Source organism: Notechis scutatus, chromosome 5 (genome assembly GCF_049901735.1).
Source record: "Notechis scutatus isolate UNSWTSFEM ecotype Mainland chromosome 5, rNotScu1.2, whole genome shotgun sequence".
Classification (NCBI taxonomy): Eukaryota; Metazoa; Chordata; class Lepidosauria; order Squamata; family Elapidae; genus Notechis; species Notechis scutatus.
In genome coordinates, this window is record NC_142013.1 from 20,480,857 (window position 1) to 20,502,131 (window position 21,275).

Genomic DNA, 21,275 nt, shown 5'->3' on the forward strand with positions numbered 1-21,275 from the left:
CACTTCTCCAAATTCATATTTTAAAATGGCCTTCCCTTCTGCATTATTAAACTGGAATTCCATCCTCCACAACTATTTTCCCTATCATTTTATTTAGGTTCATCAGAATTGTAATCCAAGGAACCTTCAGCACACTTAATTAGTATTTAGTACTACTTTCAGAATTTCTTCATCCTCTCAATGACCTAGATTTTCTTTCTTTTATTTGTTCATTTGGCTGAAAGATGATTTGAGCCTACCTTTTTGTGAATGATTTATTTATTTATTAAATTTATATTGCCGCCTATTTGCTCATGGTGACTCAAGGTGGCTTACAGAATATAAAAACCACATTTAAAACCATAAAACTAATTAAAAAATCAAATAAATATAATAATGAAATCATAATAAAATCACCCCCCTGCCCTGGCGACAGCAGATCACATTTGATGGGCTCCATCCTGCTCTGGGTTCTCCAGGCCCGCTGGCAGAACCAGGTCTTCAGCGCCTTTCGAAAGAGTGCTAGAGTGGGGGCCATTTTAATCTCTGGGGGAATGATAGTCCAGAGAGAGGAAGCCACCACGGAGAAGGCCCTTCTTCTGGGTCCCACCAGGTATATCTCCCTCAGGGATGGGACCCACAACATTCCCTGCCTCCCCTCCTTTATATGATGGGCATATAAAATGTTTAAAGCTGAAGGGAAGAGAACAGCAGCTTTCCTTTAGACCTTCTGTTCTGTGCACATCTGAGCAGAATAGGTTTTTACATGCGTCACGCAGCGGAAAGCAACCGGCTGTGCTTGCTCTCTAATTAAAACATCTCAGTGGCTTTTCCTTGTGCAGTGTTAAAAAGAAGGAATATATCCCAAAACTCCTCCCTTGAACAGCCTAAAACAGCTCGGTTTAGATTTTACAAGTGATCTAATGCCCGAATGGAAAGCATATAGTCAATACGTTGTTAACAATAATATCAAAAGACATCGCTTGCTCAGAAGAACTGGAAAAATATTTGCTGGTCTTTCCCAAGCTTCATAATGTTTGGAAAAAAAATATGTAATTGCCATATCATTGCCTTTCTCCAAAGCTTTAGAAAAAGCCTTGGAAAGAAGAGGTTAATTGTCGGATTTGCACACCATGCTAACCCAAAGTCATAGTTTGTTTGCTTTGTGGCTGTATGGAATTGTGTATCTTCATCATTCTGGATCCAACGTAAACCCCAGTCCTCTGCTTGGTATGTTGGTCTGGCTTTAGTCAGGAATGCAACTGATCTAGCCCTAACTGTGAATTAGATGCAATATATAAAAGTTTCTGCTCAAAGGCTTGTAATATGCATTAGGATAAAGAAAGCAAAAAGCTGATAAATACATTAGTAGTGGGACAGACAGGCACATATGTGCCATTAAATGACAGCAGAGAAACAGAGAAACGATTGTTGCAATCCAATGGTTACCTGGACGTTTGCAGCTGATATCAGGTATTGTAGCCCAGATATTTTAACTCTAATCTGCACAACAAGGTCTCTTCTCAGATCTTCTCAGATCTCTGAACAACAAATGGGGAAAGATACCAAAAGGTTGGTGGCAGAATTGAACAGGGCTAAGAGAAATTTTGAGCTGCTAAACTATGACACTCTATGCTTAGTTATATGGGTTAAAAGGTCATCTCCTGAATAGATGTTAATTGCACTAGGTGTGTCTTGAAAGCTGCTGAAGGCTTTATTAAGGATGGCTGAGTAATTGCTTTTTACTGAGAAAGTAGAGGCTGCTTAGAGGAGGAATATAGGATAAGGCACATAGCAAACAGGGACAGCTAGCGAATATGGGCAGGATGCGGATTCAAAAACAAAGCAATTCTGTTAACTACTTTTAACTACTTTTCTTTCTGATAGTATGATAGTCAGCTAACCTAAGAAAGGAACAAATATGCACCCGAATAGCAATTAGGAAGAAAAAGAACAAAACTTATGGAAGTATGGATAAGGAACATAATAGAGAAGCTGCCAAGATTCAAGAAGACTGCTACCTGATAATCCTTTCAGCTCATTCATGTGTAGACTGAAAGGGTTATGAGTTAGTAGGTTCTAAGTCTATGCACATATTGGGTTCTGAAACTCAAGGAATTAAGAACCTGAGGACTTAGATCAGGGGTGTCAAACTCACATTGTCATGACGTCATCATGTGACGTATCATGTCTTTTTTCCCTTTCGCTACACCGGGTATAGGCATGGTCAGTGTGTGACGTTTCTGGACCATGGGCCATGAATTTGACACCCCTGACTTAGATGATGTTCTCTACCATCCTTCTTATCCATGGAAGAGCATTGGAAACTAGAAAAATATACTACTATGGAAATAATGTCCATGGAAGATGGTTTCTGAGACCATACAGTATCTAAATGATTAACTATGAGATAGGTCATTCCTCCAAATATGAGGGAAAACGTGTTTAGACAAAGCACTCAAACTTGATCAGGGACACTTTAAATGGTGTCTACAGTGACTGGAGAAGGAAACCCTGATGTGAGAACTTCAGAAGAATCCTTACGTTCATTGCCTTCAGTGTCCACATAGTGCTGCTCAGGGTAAGGGAAACAAGATGAGCTTGAAGTCTTAGAACAGGAGAGTTAATATGATTGAATAGTTATAACTAAGACGTAGTAGGATGACTCTCATTATTACAAAAGAGCTATTGAAGGATATAACAAAAGACTGCAAAACAAAGAAGGAACCTGGAGATGAAAGTGGCCAAGAATGAGAACAAATGGATAGTCCAGAGTAGGTCAAGGCAATGCCAGGAAAGCTAAAAATTAGGCAAAGGTTGCTAAGAGGAATAATTTTTTGGGGGGGAATCTATCTTATTTTATTTATTTATTTATTTATTTATTTGTTTGTTTATTTATTTATTTTTTATTTATTTATTTATTTATTTGATTTGTCAACTGCTTACAAGATAATAGGTATAAGTATAAACATAGTTATGAATACATGGATACATAAAAAAAAGATACAATAGGACAGGGATGGTAGGCACTTTGGTGCTCTTATGCATGCCCCCTACAGACCTCTTAGGAAAGGGGTGAGGTCAATAGTAGACAAGGTTACTTGGTTAAAGTTTTTGGGGTTTGGGGAAGAAACCACGGAGTCAGGTAGAGTATTCCAGACATTGACCACTCTGTTGCTGAAGTCGTATTTCCTGCAATCAAGTTTGGTGCGGTTAACCTTGAGTTTGTATCTATTGTGTGCTCTTGTATTGTTATGGTTGAAGCTGAAGTATTCATTGACAGGTAGGACATTGCAATGTATGATTTTATATACTATACGTAGATCGGACCAAAGGCGGCGTAGTTCTAGGTTTTCTAGGTCTAGAATTTCAAGTCTGGTGGCATAAGGTATTCTGCAATGAGTAGAGCAGTGGAGAACTCTTCTTGTTAAATATTTCTGGACTTTCTCTACTATGTTAATATCATATACATAATGTGGGTTCCAGACTGATGAGGTGTATTCAGGTATTGGTCTAGCAAATGTTTTATATACTCGAGTTAGTAGTGTGATATTACCAGAGAAAACGCTACGTAGGATTAGGTTAACAACTCTTAATTCCTTTTTGGCTATGTAGTTTCAGTGGGCTCTAGCACTTAGATCATTAGAGATGAGTATTCCAAGGTGCCCGTATCCCCAACCTTTTTACAGATCTTGTTTGATGAAAGGCTTCCGTGATCACCAGAAGCACTTTTCATCAAACAAGATGGCGGCAGCAAACCAGCGCCCGGTAGGACTTGTTCCACGGACGCGTCCACGACCGGTGGTTGGGGACCCCTGCTTTACAGAGCTTGGATCATCAACAAGATCTTGACTATTCAGCTTGTATTTTATTTTCTGATTTTTTTTGCCAATATGTAAGACAGAGCATTTATTTGTTGAGATTTGAAGTTGCCATTTGTTTGACCATTCTGATACATAGTCAAGATCTTTTTGAAGGGTAGCATTATTGTCTGTGGTATTGAACAGCTTTATATCATCAGCAAAAAGAACACAGTTGCTCTTAATATGATCACAGAGGTCATTTATGTAGAGTATGAATAGAGTTGGTCCTAAAACACTGCCTTTGGGGACACCACTGTTGACAGGTACAGAATTTGATAGGACATTTCCAATTTTGACCATTTGTTGTTTGTTTGACAGGAATCATCTTCTTCTATCTTCTATCTATATCTTCTTCTTCTATCTGTCTATCTATCTATATATATAAGCAAAATACCACTCACGCATCATCACAACATCTCCAGAACTGTAAAGCCTACAAACTTTAAATTTGGCACATATTGGCTTCTAGGTGCTCACTAAGAAAGGATTTTTTTGAAATGACCATCAGAGCATTAGTATTTTCTATATTATTATTAACATCCTTCGATGCTAAGGAGTTCTACTCCCCCTCCCCACTTGAAATCTGTTCCAAATGCAAAACACAAGCAGAAGAGAGGAGTTGCAGTTTCAGAGCACCAACCGGCTTTAGTACAGAACAGTTGAGCTAAGCCACGCCCAGGCTCCTTGCTGTCTCTTTTTTGCTCACACAGCAAATATTGTTTCAGTTTCCAAACAGCCCTCAATCTCTCACACACTGACAGGATGCTAGCCAGATGAATACCGATGGCACAATTTTCCCCCCCTTATTTTCTTCTCCAAAAACTAAGCCTGATCACATAGTTTTGTAGCAAAGCCCGGGTATAGAGCTAGTTTCAAATAAAAGCATAAGAGTTCCTCAGTGAAGACAGCAAAATGCTAACAGGCACTAAAAAAAGGCAGAATGATTTAATCTGCTTTTGTATTGTCTTCTTTAAAAAGAGATTATTGGGGTTGCAAGGAAGGGAGGGACTGCATTTAAAGAGGGATGGGGCTTCACATATTGCCTCTATTTTGACTTTTTTACCCCTTTTCTGTGGACACCCTGGAGAATTTGATGTAGTTATTTGAATTTGCTCCTCATCAAGAAACAAGCAAATATAGCAAGAGCTAGAGAGCAACTTCTGAACTGGGTGTGTGTCTGCATGCCTGAGGAGACAGGATGCTGGCTGCCATTACCTCCATCCTGAACAGATTCATCCTGAAGGGTTGTCAGACTGTGCCTGACAAAGAAACTGTCTCTGCTTTCATAACTTCAGATCTTAAGCATTAGCCCCTCATTCATGGAACAGGAACATTTACTTAAATTATGTTACTTATTATTGACATCTGAATAGCAAGGTCTCTCTTTGACTGTCAGAAAAGACAAGAGTGAGTATAATGATTATTTTGCAGACAGTGTTGTGTGCTCAGACTCATTTATTTTATTTAGGACATTGACACGGCCACCCATTTTCAGCAAATCACTCTGAGTTGCTCACAATACAATATATCCCTGCATTTCTTTCATTCGCTGGTTTCAGCAGCTCATTGTTACTAGCCAATGCAGTCAGCTATAGCCAGAACCAGGGGTGGGCTGCTACGGGTTCGCCACGGTTTGGGCACACCCATAGCTAATGTTATGGCTGGTTCAGCAAACCGGCAAATCCCACCCCGGCTGGCCCCACCCACCCCACCCCACCCCTCCCAGGAGTCTCCACATGGTCGGTTTTGGATGCAAGGTAAGTGCAGGGCCCGTGTGGAGGCTTGGGAAGGGCGAAAAATGGGCTGCTTCCAGCCTCTGGAGTCCAGGGGAGGCTGTTTTCGCCCTCCCAGAGGCTCGTGGAAAGCTTCCGGAGCCTGGGAAGGTTGAAAAACGGGCCTCCCAGAAGCACTGCCAGCGAAATAGGCTCCTGAGCTCCATTTTCACCTGCGACAATCTCCTCAACCCTCTACCAGCAAAAATGGAGTTCCGTTTTTGCTGGCAGATGCACCATTGGCTGGTCCTTTGCTTTTTCCAGGTCAGCCCCGCAGCCAGATCTAAGCACCCCGCAGGCGAGATCTGGCCTCTAGGCCTTGAATTTGACAGCCTTGCCCTAAATCATCATAAGTGGGTTTGACGAATGTCAAGAAATGCTATTTGAGTTTTCTTCCAGGGTGTGCTTTCTGCTAAATTGTTCATCATTTGGGTACTTGCCTTTCCACTTCTCTGAATCATTTTAGACAGGATGATTTAGACAGGATGATTTTTATGCACTTATGTAATTCTTCTGTTTAATACCCTTGTTTTTCTCTTAATCTACTGTGTTGGTTAGAGTATCAGATCTGCAAAAGAGCCTGAAACGTGAAATTGATGGAAGCATGGACCCTGAATTGATTAAAAGGTTGCCCATCTGCACTATGCAAAGCTGGATTTCTTAATTACTGCCTTAACTATGAAATCATTTCAGAGTTGCTTGAGCAAACTAGAATGTGAATATTGTGTTGGAAAATTAGGGCGGGTAATTTCCATTTTAGACTGCACCCAGCACCCCCTCAGTTAATCCTTCTATTCAGATCAGAGCAAGCAGACGTTATTCAGTTTGGCTAGCAAAAATATAGCCTGATGTTTATTTATTAAATAAACTACCTTTATTAAAAGTCTGTTTGTCTGTCTTATCTGTCTGTCCATCCATCCGTCTGTCCATCCACCCTCCATCCATCAATTCACTTTCCAAACACTACTGTAGGCATTTCAGAGAAGTGGCTGTTTAGTTTCTTCTTAAAAACCTCCAGTGATGGAACACCCACGATTTCTGAGGGGAACCTATTCCATTGGTTAATTGTCCTCACTGTTAGAAGTTTCTCCTTAATTCCAGGTTGTTTCTCTCTTTGGTTAGTTTCCAACCATTGTTTCTTGTCTTGTCCTCTGGTGCCTTGTAGAATACCAGGTTTTGTTCATGAATCAATTTGGCAGATGTAGATTATGTACAGTATCTGACACATCAGCTTATTTAGCCTATTTTATTATGCAAACCCAACCCGTGATCAGTGTATTATACAGTTCCAGAAAACTGAGTTGAATAAATTATGGCTACTGTAAAAACAGGAAACAAGTTAAAACTTCAGAAATTAAAGGAATTTGAAGCCAGGAACAGACAAACATTTGGTGACTGAAAGCATGTTTAACATGTTTTGAAGCAGGGGTTGGACAATTTTTAATGGAGTTTGGGGTTCATTTTCCATTTTAAAACCATGTTAAGCCTATTTTAAGGCATATGCTACAGTATTTTGTAATGTTGTTACACCTTATAATGGTAGGAAACCGTGCTATCAGTTTTCAGCAATTATATCTAAGTAAAAAAAACAACACCCATTCATCCATACAAAAAGCTTGGGGAATAATTTCCTTATCCCTGTTCTAGGGTAAGGCATGTCCAATTTTTAATATTCCAAATCTCTACTCTTATCTTCAGTCAATGATTCAGAAGCTATCAGCACATTCAGTTGCAGAGGCCCATATGATTTAGTATCTTTCCTCAATCTAATGCTCTCCAAATGTCCTGGATAGGCAGTTGTTGACTTACATTTGTTTAGCAATCAGTGCTCAAAAAAGTGACTTATGACCAGCCTTCTCACTTAAAAATATTGCAATGTCCCTGTGGTCACATGATAAAAATGCAGAAGCATGGCAACCCTCCCAACCAGCTTCCAACAAGTGTAATCGCTTAATGGATTTGCTTAATGACCACATGATTCACTTAACGATTACAGTAATTCACATAACTTCTGTGACAAAAAAGGTAGTAAAATAAGGAAAGGCTTGCTTAATGACTACTTCATTTAATGACAGCAGTCCCAGTTGTGTTTGTAAATAGTTTTGCCCCCTGTGAAACCATACAAAACGTAAAAACAATATTTAAAACAATTGATCAGAAGAATGAGAAGCAGTTAGACGAGTAAGTGAATAAAGCCAACCAAAACCAGAGAAAAGTCAAAGCTTCACCATACTACCTAAAAAAAGGTATTAAATTAGCGTTATACACTAAGTGGTTCCAGAGAATGTGGCAGCAATCAAAATGACTCACTTCCATGTAAATACTAACCAGGTTGATGGGCAAGAACTTAAAAGAAAAAAATCTATGTTTGCAGTTTGAACTGACTACATTAAATTTGCACAGGTAGTCTGCAACTTGCAGCCATTCAAAGTTAAATGGCACTGAAAAATGTGACTTACGGCCATTTCTCACACTTACGATCATTGCAAGATCCTCAGTCATGTGATCAAAATGTGGGTGCTTGGCAGCCAGCATATATTTACAATGGTTGCAGGATTCCAGGGTCATACAATCACCATTTGCAACTTTCCCAGCTATCTTCTGACAAGCAGAGTCAATGGGGGAAGCCAAATTTGCTTAACTGCATGATTCACTTAACAATTGCAGTTATTCACTCAACTATGGCAAAAAGGTAGTAAAATCAGATGTGACTCACTTAACAACCACCTTGCTTAGTCATAGGATTTCTGGTCCCAACTGTGGTCATAAGTCAAGGATTATCTGTAGTGCAAATGCAAGAAATACATCTTTACAAATATGTTGTACCGATAGTTTAGCTGTTGTTCCCATATTACAAACCTTGCTTGGTGGCCAATGCAGACAGAAGCAAACTATAACGTAATTGTTACCTTACAGTTCTGTACAAAATTAGCCATAGCCAGACACAAGTTCATACCTGAACTAAAGATGAAGGTGTGAGCTATTTGGGTAAATTTATATATTATATATGAATTACCTCCTTGTCAAAAAAGTCTATCCATGTATCTTTTTTGTGTATCTTTTCTGCCATCTTTGCACTCTGAGCTAAAACATTTGGAAGGAAGTTTATCAAGGCGAACATTCTTGTAAATCTGAACTTGACTGCCAAGAATGCAAATGATTCATTCCCTATGAGGAATTAATTTCCTGTCCACGCTACTCCACCCCCTTTAAACATACATTAACTATTCAAAACAAGTGACCCCTCTGTTTCTTTACTCTGAGCACAGTGCATTCTTAACTGTACGATAAATAAAATTCTCCAAATATTTCTGACAGTTTATTCGTAGACTAACTGAAATAAAATAATAAACCAGAGCATCAGTATTAATGATATATGTACATGATAGCAATATGACAGAACAAATTCAGAGGTTCTCAGTCCAAGTATGTTGAGGGTAAGGACTGTCAGCTAAAAAAAAAGAGAGAAAAGAATTAACTTATATGACCTGTTAAGCATTAAATTCAAAATCTGCCAAAACCCAGCAACCCTATATTTGAAATGATACTAACTGCCGTTCTGCTCCTTGAATGCATTGTACAAAGCTTCCTTGAATAAATGTCCCATCTGTGTATATTCTGTTTGGTGCACAAAATGAGTTCTCAATTACGCCAGCCTTGTAAGTCAGTGTATTTCAAACTTGGCAAATGGAAGATATGCAGACCAACAACTTCTAGCATGCTGGATGGGGATTTCTGAAAGCTGAAGCTTAACGTTGCCTGTTAAACACTGTTGTAGACAAAATAGTTGATTGCCTCAATTGACCAATCAACTGATCTTGATCTTGCCTGGCTCTTGGGATCCAGTGAGCTTAGAAAGGTTACAGTAGCTGAATCTGTGGCTCTGCCTATCTATCCCATTCAGATGTATAATAACATATTACAGTACAATCCATCTCTTGTGTATTATACTCGGCAAAGTGTTACAGTCAGTGTTGGATGTATATTTTGTGTATATTCGTAGATATTGTACTCTCAAATTGCAAATGGAGACGAGGGTACTCTATTTTTCTTATCTTCATTTTTAAGTGCTTTGGTTTTATTGTATTGCGAAAAGTTGCTGGGGTGCATCCAGTTTCGTTGTACTTGTACAATGACAATAAAGTTCTTCTAATTCTAATTCTACAAAATGCCACAGAATATTCACTATTGCCAATTGTCAGCCTTCAAGATTTTCTCCCTTTGCTTTGCATCTTTCGGCTGTCATAAGTAACGGGGAGAGGAGGGGGGAATGGTTATGGGAAGTGAGCTGGAGGTGTTACAAACCAGAACTGTATAAACTGGGGTAGGGTGGGTATATTCTTGCTTAGGTTTCTATCCTATGCTATGTGCAGCTGCAACCCTTTATCAAACTATGTCAGGTCAACAGACAGAAGCCACATCATCACCTGGAGATGCCCACATGATGATATACACAACTTTTAATTGGATGAGCCAATTGAACTATTGGGGATGGGAACGTTGCCATTACTTTGTATATGTGATTTACGTGCCCATTTTCTCAGATTCAGAATTCTTTTGTTGCTACCACTTGATTTCCAGTAAAAGATATCTTTTCTCTGATTAAAGGAGTCTAAGTATTTCTTTCTTGGATTTTGAATGGAGCACCAGCTGACACCAATTCAGTGTGAAGGGTTCTATGGCTTTCTAAGATTTAGAATGGTTTTTTTTTTTTGGAATAAATGGTTAAAATAGTACAATAAAAGCTTTTTTTGATTTGATTCAGTTTTTAATTCCCTAGATTCTCATACTTGAGTGCCATCTAGTTAATCTTCACAAAATTTCAAAAGATCAACAGCTCTATTTTTATCAAAATGATCTATGTGGAGAGTTCATTAAGATTATTCTGCATCCACAAGTTATTTTGTGAAATTTACAATAGTCCTTGACAAACAGTCCTTGACAAAGTTTGAAAAGAAACTCTAACTCCCAGATCTGTCTCTCAGTCGGTCTATCACATTTTTGAATTGACCCCCCCCCCAGAGAGAGACTCTGATTGGTATACAATAAAATGTAAAAAATAATAATAACAGCATATAAAAATTAATTATTTTTTGAAAAAATAGAAGTTAAAAGGAAGATAATTAAACCTTGTTAAAAATTAGATGAAAAGACAAAGGCTCTCAGGGTGCTAACCAGTCCCACAGCTGGATGTTGTTCTGATCTCCCCTCCCCCACACGACTGTAGAGTCATGTTTTAACTCCTTTTCAGAAGGCCAGAAGTGTAGTACCCTATACCTCTGGGGGGAGAATATTCCACAGGGTGGGGGCAATGGCAAAGACTACCTTTGTAGACCCCCGCCAGTCGGACTTCATCTGATGGGCTCTGAAACATATCTTTTCTTCCTAACCAGGTGGGGTTGGGCCGATGTAATGGGATGAAGACAGTTCCGTAGGTAGTCTGGCCCCATGCCATGTAGTGCTTTATACATCACAACCAACACCTTGAGTTGGATTTGGAAGCAAATTGGCACAGGTGTTACATGTACCCTTTTTTGGGTACCCAGAATTGCTTGCATAGCTTCCTTGTGTATCAAGTGAAGCTTCTGGATTCAAGGGTAGCCCCATGTAAAGTGCATTGTAATAGTTCAGACATAGAAGTTTAGGGCATAAGTGATGGAACAGGTTATAGGATTGTCACTACAGTAACTGTTATCACTGGGCCATGGTATTCAAAGCTGGCTTCTTCACTGTTGAGTAAAGACTAATGCTGAGCGTCACACCTATAAAACTGGTTATGACAAATGTATGTTCAGATAAATTACATCAAGAATTTGCTGGGAGAAATGACTATGAATCCATTTAATAAACTCTAGCCATGATTTCTGCATACTATAATTAAAAATTGTGTATTAATAATCATACTATATTTCTCTGTTTGGATTTGGCTATGATGTATACACATAGCCTACATTTATACAAAAAATCAACAATGAAGGAATTCCAAACAGCATCCTCCAAATGAGTATTATTCAGGCTTCCAAATACCTCATGTTAATATGGCATTTTCATAGCACATATTCAGCTGGCATATTTAACCATCATGTACTAAATTAATCTTAAGTTCACACAACACACTGAGCCACAACCTAAGCTACCACTTTTTTCATTCAGAATACTGTATAAACAAGGCCAGAGTTTAAGGCAAGGGTCTTAAACTCTACAGCTTTTAAGACTTGTGGACTTCAACTCCCAGAATTCCTGAGCTTAACATGACTGAAGGAGGAATTCTGGGAGTTGAAGTCCACAAGTCTTAAAAGCTGTCAAGTTTGAAGACCCCTGGTTTAAGGCATGGCCCATGAACCTGCAAACATAGATGGATATTAAGCCTCTTTATGTGAGAGAAAGGCCACTATAAACAATATTCAAAAACTGAAAGGCCAAGACCAAGTTAGGCCATCAGGAGTTCCCAAGGCCTGAGGGCAAGATGGAGAAGTGAAGCAAAAAATCCAAAGAATGCCAATGCAATGGCATTGTCTGCAATGGCAAACTACTTCTGTATATTGCCAAGAAAGCTGCACAGCCACCTATTCTCGACTCTTTAATATCTTTTCTAATGTGTGGGATAAATTATTAATCTCAATGCCATCACCTCCTATTGCAATGTTTCCTAACCTAGGCAACTAAAAGATGTGTGGGCTTCAACTCCTACAATTCCCTAGCCAGCCTGGTCAAACGTGCACAGACACAGTATTACAGCCCTTCCCTCACTCTTCGCTTTAACATTCGACAGATCGCAGCTTGGCTCCGCGGCCAAACTCAAGTACAAAATACGGGCAAATTATTTTCTCTCACGGCCAAATTTCCGTCCTGACGCGAGGCTGCCTCATTTGAGTGAGGGGGACATAAGGGACCCCCGCGGCCCGCCGTCGCCTCGCCGCCCACGAGCTCCTTGGCCTAGAACAGCCCCCCCCGAGTAAACAGGGCGGCTTTCTCCCGCCGTCGCTGCTGAGGGAGAAGTGCCTCTAAAGCGGGCCTCCGGACGGCTGCCGAACCGGGACGCTGCTCCCTCCGCCGTGCTCCTGCTCCAGACTCCCGAGCGCGCGTCCCAGAGTTTGAGGCGGCCGCCCCTCCGCCGAACTTGGGAATTTTGGCAACTGGGGAGGGGGAACCGGCGTGGCGCTGAGGGGCGGGGAGGCTTTTCGGCGCGGAGGAGCCCCGGCAGGTGCTGCCCGAGGAGAGGTGGGGGGAGGTCCGCCACACCTGCGCCCCCTCCGGGCCTTCGCGCCCTCCGGCTTCCCGCGCGCCCGGCGGGAAAGGCGGCTGGGCGCGCGAGGAGCCCGGCGCTTCGTCCCCTTCCCAGCCGGGGCGCCAAGCGCAGGTGACCGGAAGGAGAGAGCCGGGACGGAGGGCGCCGCTTCAGCCATCCGCGTCTCGCCTCACGGGGAGGGGGTGGGCAGCTTTCCTGAGGGTTGCTATGGCGGAGGCGGTGGGAGGAGGAGGAGGAGGAGGCCTCCTCGGTCTGCCGACTCTAGCAGCCGACCCCTATTGGCCATTTAGGAGGAACCGCCTTTCCAGAACGGGCACACTTAAGTATCGCGAGAGGTTCTTCCTCCCCTTCCCCCCCCGCGCCGGGAAGCCCAGTCAAGCATCCCCTACCTTACTCGGGCGCCGCCATCTTGTTTCGACGGCGCTTCAGAAACTCCTTCCGGGTCAGCTTGTAGGTCGTCGGTTGCAAGGCCGCGTTTGGGTGGTGAAGGAGTGAGTCCTCGCACCTTAGTTTCGTCGAAGGGGAGGGGCGGCTTCGAAGGAAGAGCCGTCCCGATGGCGGTGGAGTCTCGCGTCACTCAGGAGGAGATCAAGAAAGAGCCCGAAAAGCCCATCGACCGCGAGAAGGTAGGTACAAAGGAGTTGAAGGTGGCGGGGAGAAGCGGGGGACGGCTGGCTGGTCGCTCGGCTCGGCTCGCCTTGGTCGTGCGTGGTGATGCCGTGTGCACGACGAGCAAACCATCAAAACGTCCATCATCCTCTTTCAAATCAGCTGGAGGTGAAGGATAAGCGAACGTGGGAAAACACACACCCTGCAAAGGGCAACGGGCGCTTCGGGCAATTTCCTCTCTCGCGCCTCTTTCCATGTTGGAAAGGGTGTTTTCTACCAGGTGCTTCCCTGCCGTTGTGGGTCTGTTGTGGCTCCGCTGAGAACATGTGTTGCGTAAATGAGCTCACACGGCCGGGGTTTTCTATCTTGTAACATGCTTGAAATGTGGTTGGCTGATATATATTTTTTGGCTCTTCGGGTTGTGCAATGAAATAGCCATAGCACTTATGGAGCGCTTCATAATGCTTTACAGCCCTTTCTGAGTGGTTTACAGAGTCCACATATTGCTCCCAAGAATCTGGGTGCTTGCTTATCAACCGAGGTCAGAGGTCTCCAAACATAGCAACTTAATTTTTTATTTTTTAAAAAATCTTATTGATCATATTTTCACAATGAAAAACATTACACCATGTTCATAACGGTGTTCACTCACATTGACATATTCCTAAATATGTAGGTTATTACTAAGTATTGTTACAGTTATTTCTGCATTCATTTCAGGCATATATTCATATATTTACATAATTATATAGCTATACACAGTATTATTTCATCTTACCATAACTCCTACCTTTCTTTCATTTATGGTATGGTATAACCTATGGTATAACTGGTTAGAAGGTAGACGTAAAGTAGATAACTAGTTATACCATAGGTTCCAAATCTCATGGTACTCTTTCATTTCCATCGATAGCCTATCTATCTCTGCGCATTCTAAAACCTTTTTTATTATCATGGTGTCAGGAGGAATATTATATTTCCAATTCTGGGCATAGGCAATTCTTGCCACAGTTATTATATAGAGTATGATATATTGAATTTTTTTCACGCTTAAATGCCTCCTCTTTTTTCACTGGTTTGCTAACAAGCTTTGAAAAATCTTCAGAAGAACAGGACTTCGGTGTTATATGCACCATATTCTTTTTCTGCTTCTCTATGGAAAATTCATAACTAGAGCTTTAAAATTCATTAAATGTTAGAAAACCAGCTAAATATGTATTTAGCTTTGCTACTTTTTGTATTTTTGTAAACCAACCTTGAGAGAAATTCAGTAACAGTTGACACAAAACAAAATCAATGATACATGGTATAAATACATTTAAGACTGGCTGTTTGCTTTGCAGACCTGTCCCCTCTTGTTGAGGGTCTTCACCACAAACAATGGGCGTCATCACCGAATGGATGAGTTTGCGCGTGGAAATGTACCTTCCAGTGAACTTCAGATCTACACATGGTGAGTTCTTGCCTATGCAGGTAATCATTTCCCTGTATCTCAATTTTGCATTAAAACCACATGACAAATGTCTTTTATGGTATGATAGCAGAAAGGGGTTGCTGCTTTTTCTAATGTACAGAAGTTCTTCTGATAGATGAAAACCAAAAAAATTGGATGTCTATTTTATAGCTTTCCTATTAATGGACAGTTTGTAGCAGTGGAAATTGCCCTCTACTGAGGAAAATTGAGATACATATTTTGAAAAAAATGTGAATATTGTTCACCAAAGAAAGAAGTCTGCCTGATTAGTTCGTAGAATCATCTGATTTTTTTTGTACAAATATAATTGTGGATAGATATGTTGATTAAGCTTCAAAATATAACAAAGCATCTTAAAATTAAACTCTGAAAGATCGAACTTGGTATGTCTGAGAGGAAAAAAGACTGTATGATTGCAAATTATATGTGGCTACTAGAGCAAGTAGATGGTTTGTATATTCTATTTGAATGGCTACATGCATGGAAAATTAAGTCATGCAAATATTGATGAAAAGGCAGTGATTAATATTTGATATAATTAATGTTTGACAAAAGAAGCAAAAATAAACGAGTTTCTTACCACTTGGATACTTGAAGTAACCTAGTTAGGTTAGGAGAAACTTAAGATATTGAATATAATGGGAATGGGTTAACTAAAGAAGTGTGTGTAATGAAATAAGGTCAGGAATGTGAATTAAAAAGTGATTTTGATACAAAAAAGGAATTTTAGGAAGCTTCCTCTTATAGAATGAATAACTGAAGTATATGAAAGATCAGTAACTTAAAAAGAAGGGGAAGATCAAGAAAACTATTTGAGATCATATTTGAGATTATTCTCAAAATAGAATAAGTGAGACATTTGAAGGATCTAAAGCAATAGTGGGGATAGGAGGGGGGAGCGTTGTTTTTTGTGTTTTGGGGGGGTCGGGGCAGGGGGGGCCCCGCCCAGAAGGAGCCCCACGGAGGTTTGATGAAAGCAAGGATGGTTGACAAAGGAAAATATATGGAGGGCTGTGGTGCTGAGGTAAGCTAAATTTGTTATTCCTCCTTTAATTTCCTTTGCTTACTTCTTGTGGTTGTGAAAAACAATGGTCTATGTATGTATGGATTTCTATGATGAATGCTTTACAAAAAAGAGCTAAGTGCTTATTAGAATCAAGACATAACAACATGAGAAAATGCAAAATATCTCTGTTCTGCTGCTCACATAATGAGAGAAAGCCAATTTTGAAAAAGACGTTTACTACCAAAAGAAATATTTGTGAAGTATTTAATGGGAAATATATATTTTTGATGCAATACTTTTCAGTGTGGATCCTTAAGTTCTTAGAATTAATACCATAAAGTGAGAATCTACGCTTACTAAATTGACCTTGATTTTGTTTTCCTTCAGGATGGATGCAACTTTAAAAGAGCTGACCAGTTTAGTAAAGGAAGTCTATCCAGAAGCAAGGAAGAAGGGGACACATTTCAACTTTGCAATAGTTTATACAGATCTTAAAAGGCCTGGGTACAGGTAATACAACTAATGGTAATAGAGAACAGAGTGTTCTTGGTTTGAAAATTGTAGCATGCAATAGGAACAAAAATTAATATAACGATGTAACCTGAACTTAGTGTTTGTAAATTAAAGTCATCTTGTAATGGTTAATTATATCCTTTTCTTTATCCTATAAAATATATTTGTAAAGTCAGGCAGGTGCTAAATAAGTATATATCTCTGAACTGTAGCTGCCAATTATTTCAGGAGAAAGCATCTGATTTCTTTCAGAGAAAGTTATTTGATCCTAGGAAAAATAATTATTATTCTCTAAAGAAAATTAGAGCTGAAATTTGGTAGGCAGAAATGAGTGTTTCAAGTTGCAAATATCAGATGGCTAATTATGAGTGGGATTTTTGTACACTTAGGTTAGAGAGCATCTGTTCTTCCAATGCAATCGCTTAATTGTAGGGCAGCTTAGCATAAATTGAATAATTGTTTATAATATGCTTTCTCAATACCACATTCAAGCTGTCGTTCTTTCTGTGTGCATGGTAGACATTTTCTATAAATTTAAAGCATTAAAATACAGTATGCATTTGTTTGCATACTTCCCAGTCTTTTGGGAAGTATTTGCAATGGGCCACAAACTCAAGGCTGTATTGAAACATTACAGATAGGCTTAACTAATAATAAAAACTTTAGGTGAAGATAATTAACACATGAAGCAAAATCTATTATGGTTGAAAAGCTGCTGAGATCAATAAGGTAAATAAATGTCTAAATGGAGGGAAAATGTTAACACCAATTGCTATATGTAAAAGACAAAAAGAAAAAACACCTGAGCACACACAACTGGATATATTCATAACTTCAGTTTTCTGGCATATTATCTTCATACCCAGGTTCTTGATTTAAAGCTTTGGAAAATCTCATGTTAGTCAGAGTAGATAGTACTTGGGCAGAGGAAGTAGAACATCTCATATTGAGCTACATAATTACGTTCAACATGTTTTTCCTATTTTGGTTTTGAATAACTTGATTTCCTGGAGGAAAATAATGTCCCCTTTGCTTCTTTCTACAGAGTGAAGGAAATTGGTAGTACAATGTCGGGAAGAAAGGGCACAGATGATTCCATGACTTTGCAGTCTCAGAAGTTCCAGATAGGAGATTACCTCGACATAGCAATTACACCACCAAATCGAGCGCCACCTCCTTCTGGTCGTATGAGACCTTACTAATATTTTGTCTCACATCAGACTTCCATCTGTAGACCTTCACCATTTTGTTCTGCATTATTGTACTGATTATTTTTAAAATGTACTGTGAGAATACTAGAACACTTAGTGATCTTAAGAAGGATTGATGTTTGAATTATGTTATTGTACAAGGTGTTATCCTCAAGCTATAAAGTTTCCTCAGTTTTTTTTATAAAGTTGACCCAAGTAACAGCTATTTTCTGTATTTTTAAAAAATCTTGTTATGAAATAAATTTACTAGTAAGTCTAACTTATTTGTCATTAAAGAAATATGTATTTCATAAATACACTGCTCAAAAAAATAAAGGGAACACTTAACAACACAATGTAACTCCAAGTCAATCACACTTCTGTGAAATCAAACTGTCCACTTAGGTAGCAACACTGATTGACAATCAATTTCACATGCTGTTGTGCAAGTGGAATAGACAACAGGTGGAAAGCATAGGCAGGTAGCAAGACATCCCCGATAAAGGTTCTGGTTCTGCAGGTGGTGATCAGAGGCCACTTCTCAGTTCCTATGCTTTGTGGCTGATGGTTTGGTCACTTTTGAATGCTGGCGGTGCTTTCACTCTAGTGGTAGCATGAGACGGAGTCTACAACCCACACAAGTGGCTCAGGTAGTGCAGCTCATCCAGGATGGCACATCAATGTGAGCTGTGGCAAGAAGGTTTGCTGTGTCTGTCAGCGTAGTGTCCAGAGCATAGAGGTGCTACCAGGAGACAGGCCAGTACATCAGGAGACGTGGAGGAGGCCGTAGGAGGGCAACAACCCAGCATCAGGACCGCTACCTCTGCCTTTGTGCAAGGAAGGGCAGGAGGAGCACTGCCAGAGCCCTGCAAAATGACCTCCAGCGGGCCACAAATGTGCATGTGGCTGCTCAAACGTTCAGAAACGGATTCCATGAGGGTGGTATGAGGGCCTGACGTCCACAGGTGGAGGTTGTGCTTACAGCCCAACACCGTGCAGGACGTTTGGCATTTGCCAGAGAACACCAAGATCGGCAAATTCGCCACTGGCACCCTGTGCTCTTCACAGATGAAAGCAGGTTCACACTGAGCACATGTGACAAGGTCTGAAGATGCTGTGGAGAACGTTCTGCCTGCAACATCCTCCAGCGTGACCAGTTTGGCAGTGGGTCAGTATTGGTGTGGGGTGGCATTTCTTTAGGTGGCTGCACAGCCCTCCATGTGCTCGCCAGAGGTAGCCTGATTGTCATTAGGTACCGAGATGAGATCCTCAGACCCCTTGTGAGACCATATGCTGGTGTGGTTGGCCCTGGGTTCCTCCTAATGCAAGACAATACTAGACCTCATGTGGCTGGAGTGTGTCAGCAGTTCCTGCAAGACAAAGGCATTGATGCTGTGGACTGGCCCGCCTGTTCCCCAGACCTGAATCCAATTCTGTAATCTGCAACTCTTACACTGCAAAAACATATGGACGACACAACTCGACCAGGGCAAAGCAATAGACGCAATCTACATAGACTTCTGTAAAGCCTTTGATTCAGTGGTACACGACAAACTACTACTAAAAATAAAATCCTATGGTATCTCTGGACAACTGAATAACTGGATAGAAGCATTCCTGGCAAACAGACAACAAATGGTCAAAATTGGGAGCGTCCTATCAAACTCTGTACCTGTCAATAGTGGTGTCCCCAAGGCAGTGTTCTAGGACCAACTCTCTTCATACTCTACATAAATGACCTCTGCGATCATATTAAGAGCAATTGCGCTCTTTTCGCTGATGATGTAAAGCTGTTCAATACCACAGACAATACTGCTACCCTACAAAAAGATCTCGACTATGTATCAGAATGGTCAAACAAATGGCAACTTCAAATCTCAACAAATAAATGCTCTGTTTTACATATTGGCAAAAAAATCAGAAAATAAAATACAAGCTGAATAGTCAAGATCTTGTTGATGACCCAAGCTCTGTAAAGGACCTTGGAATACTCACCTCTAATGATCTAAGTGCTAGAGCCCACTGCAACTACATAGCCAAAAAGGCATTAAGAGTTGTTAACCTAATCCTACGTAGCTTTTTCTCTGGTAATATCACACTACTAACCAGAGCATACAAAACATTTGCTAGACCAATACTGAATACAGTTCATCAGTCTGGAACCCACATTACATATCTGATATTAGCACAATTGAGAAAGTCCAGAAATATTTCACAAGAAGAGTTCTCCACTCCTCTACTGTAGAATACCTTATACCACCAGACTTGAAATTCTAGAACTAGAAAACCTTGAATTACGCCGCCTTCGGTCTGATTTAAGCATGGTATATAAAATCATACATTGCAATGTCCTACCTGTCAATGAATACTTCAGCTTCAACCATAACAACACAAGAGCACACAATAGATACAAACTCAATGTTAACCGCACCAAACTTGATTGCAGGAAATATGACTTCAGCAATAGAGTGGTCAATGTCTGGAATACTCTACCCGACTCTGTAGTTTCTTCCCCAAACCCCAAAAACTTTAACCTTAGACTGTCTACTATTGACCTCACCCCTTTCCTAAGAGGTCTGTAGGGCGTGCATAAGCGCACCAACGTGCCTACCGTCCCTGTCCTATTGTTTCTCTTATTCTTCTTTTATTTTTCTTATATGTACCCATTTCATGTATTCACATCTATGTATACACTTATACTTATTATCTTGTAAACAATTGGCAAATCAAATAAATAAATAAAATAAAAAATAAATAAATTGAGCACATCTGGGACATCATGTCTCGCTCCATCCACCAATGCCACATTGCACCACAGACTGTCCAGGAGTTGGGGGATGCTTTAGTCCAGTTGTAGGAGATCCCTCAGGAGACCATCCGTCACCTCATCAGGAGCATGCCCAGATGTTGTAGGGAGGTCATACAGGCACGTGGAGGCCACACACACTACTGAGCCTCATTTTGACTTGTTTTAAGGACATTACATCAAAGTTGGATCAGCCTGTAGTGTTTTTTTCCACTTTAATTTTGAGTGTAACTCCAAATCCAAACCTCCATGGGTTGCTAAATTTGATTTCCATTGATAATTTTTGTGTGATTTTGTTGTCAGCACATTCAACTATGTAACGAACAAAGTATCTAATAAGAATATTTCATTTATTCATATCTAGGATGTCTTATTTTTGTGTCCCCTTTATTTTTTTCAGCAGTGTATACTTTTATTGTGAAATTAAGTAGAATATACATGGTCCTTATTTTTGCATCAACAATGCTGTAGTAAGAAAAATATAGACTACTCCAAGAGTGTATTCTTTCATTTCAGGTGCCACATTCCAAAAAAGTTTTGACATTGCTTTACTTTTCTGTCCGTAACTGCTCTCTCCCACCGTGAATCACCAGGCCCCACCTCTGTGCATTATTGTACCAAAGGAAAAAACCTGGTAACTACAGTTAGTTTACCTATAAATAGTAGTGTGGCATTCAGTGCCAAATTTTTAGTACTGGCAGACTAATTTCAATGTTAACTTTGAAAAAGAGAAAGTTCAGTTCTACCTTTTCCCCTTTTTGAACAAGGAAGAGAAGGAACTTTCTGTTGCAAGAAGGCACATTTTCTTTTGTCA

The 21,275-nt window shown here is 40.3% G+C and overlaps 1 protein-coding gene across 1 annotated transcript; it reads left to right on the top strand.

Moving 5' to 3' along the window:
* Nucleotides 1-12,625: 12,625 nt before the first annotated feature.
* Nucleotides 12,626-17,935, top strand: SAP18 (Sin3A associated protein 18). Its single transcript, XM_026675071.2, has 4 exons — nucleotides 12,626-13,489; nucleotides 14,816-14,925; nucleotides 16,340-16,462; nucleotides 17,511-17,935. The coding sequence occupies exons 1-4, from the start codon at nucleotides 13,418-13,420 to the stop codon at nucleotides 17,665-17,667; spliced, it is 462 nt and encodes a 153-aa protein (XP_026530856.1). The 5' UTR covers nucleotides 12,626-13,417; the 3' UTR covers nucleotides 17,668-17,935.
* The last annotated feature ends 3,340 nt before the right edge of the window (nucleotides 17,936-21,275 follow it).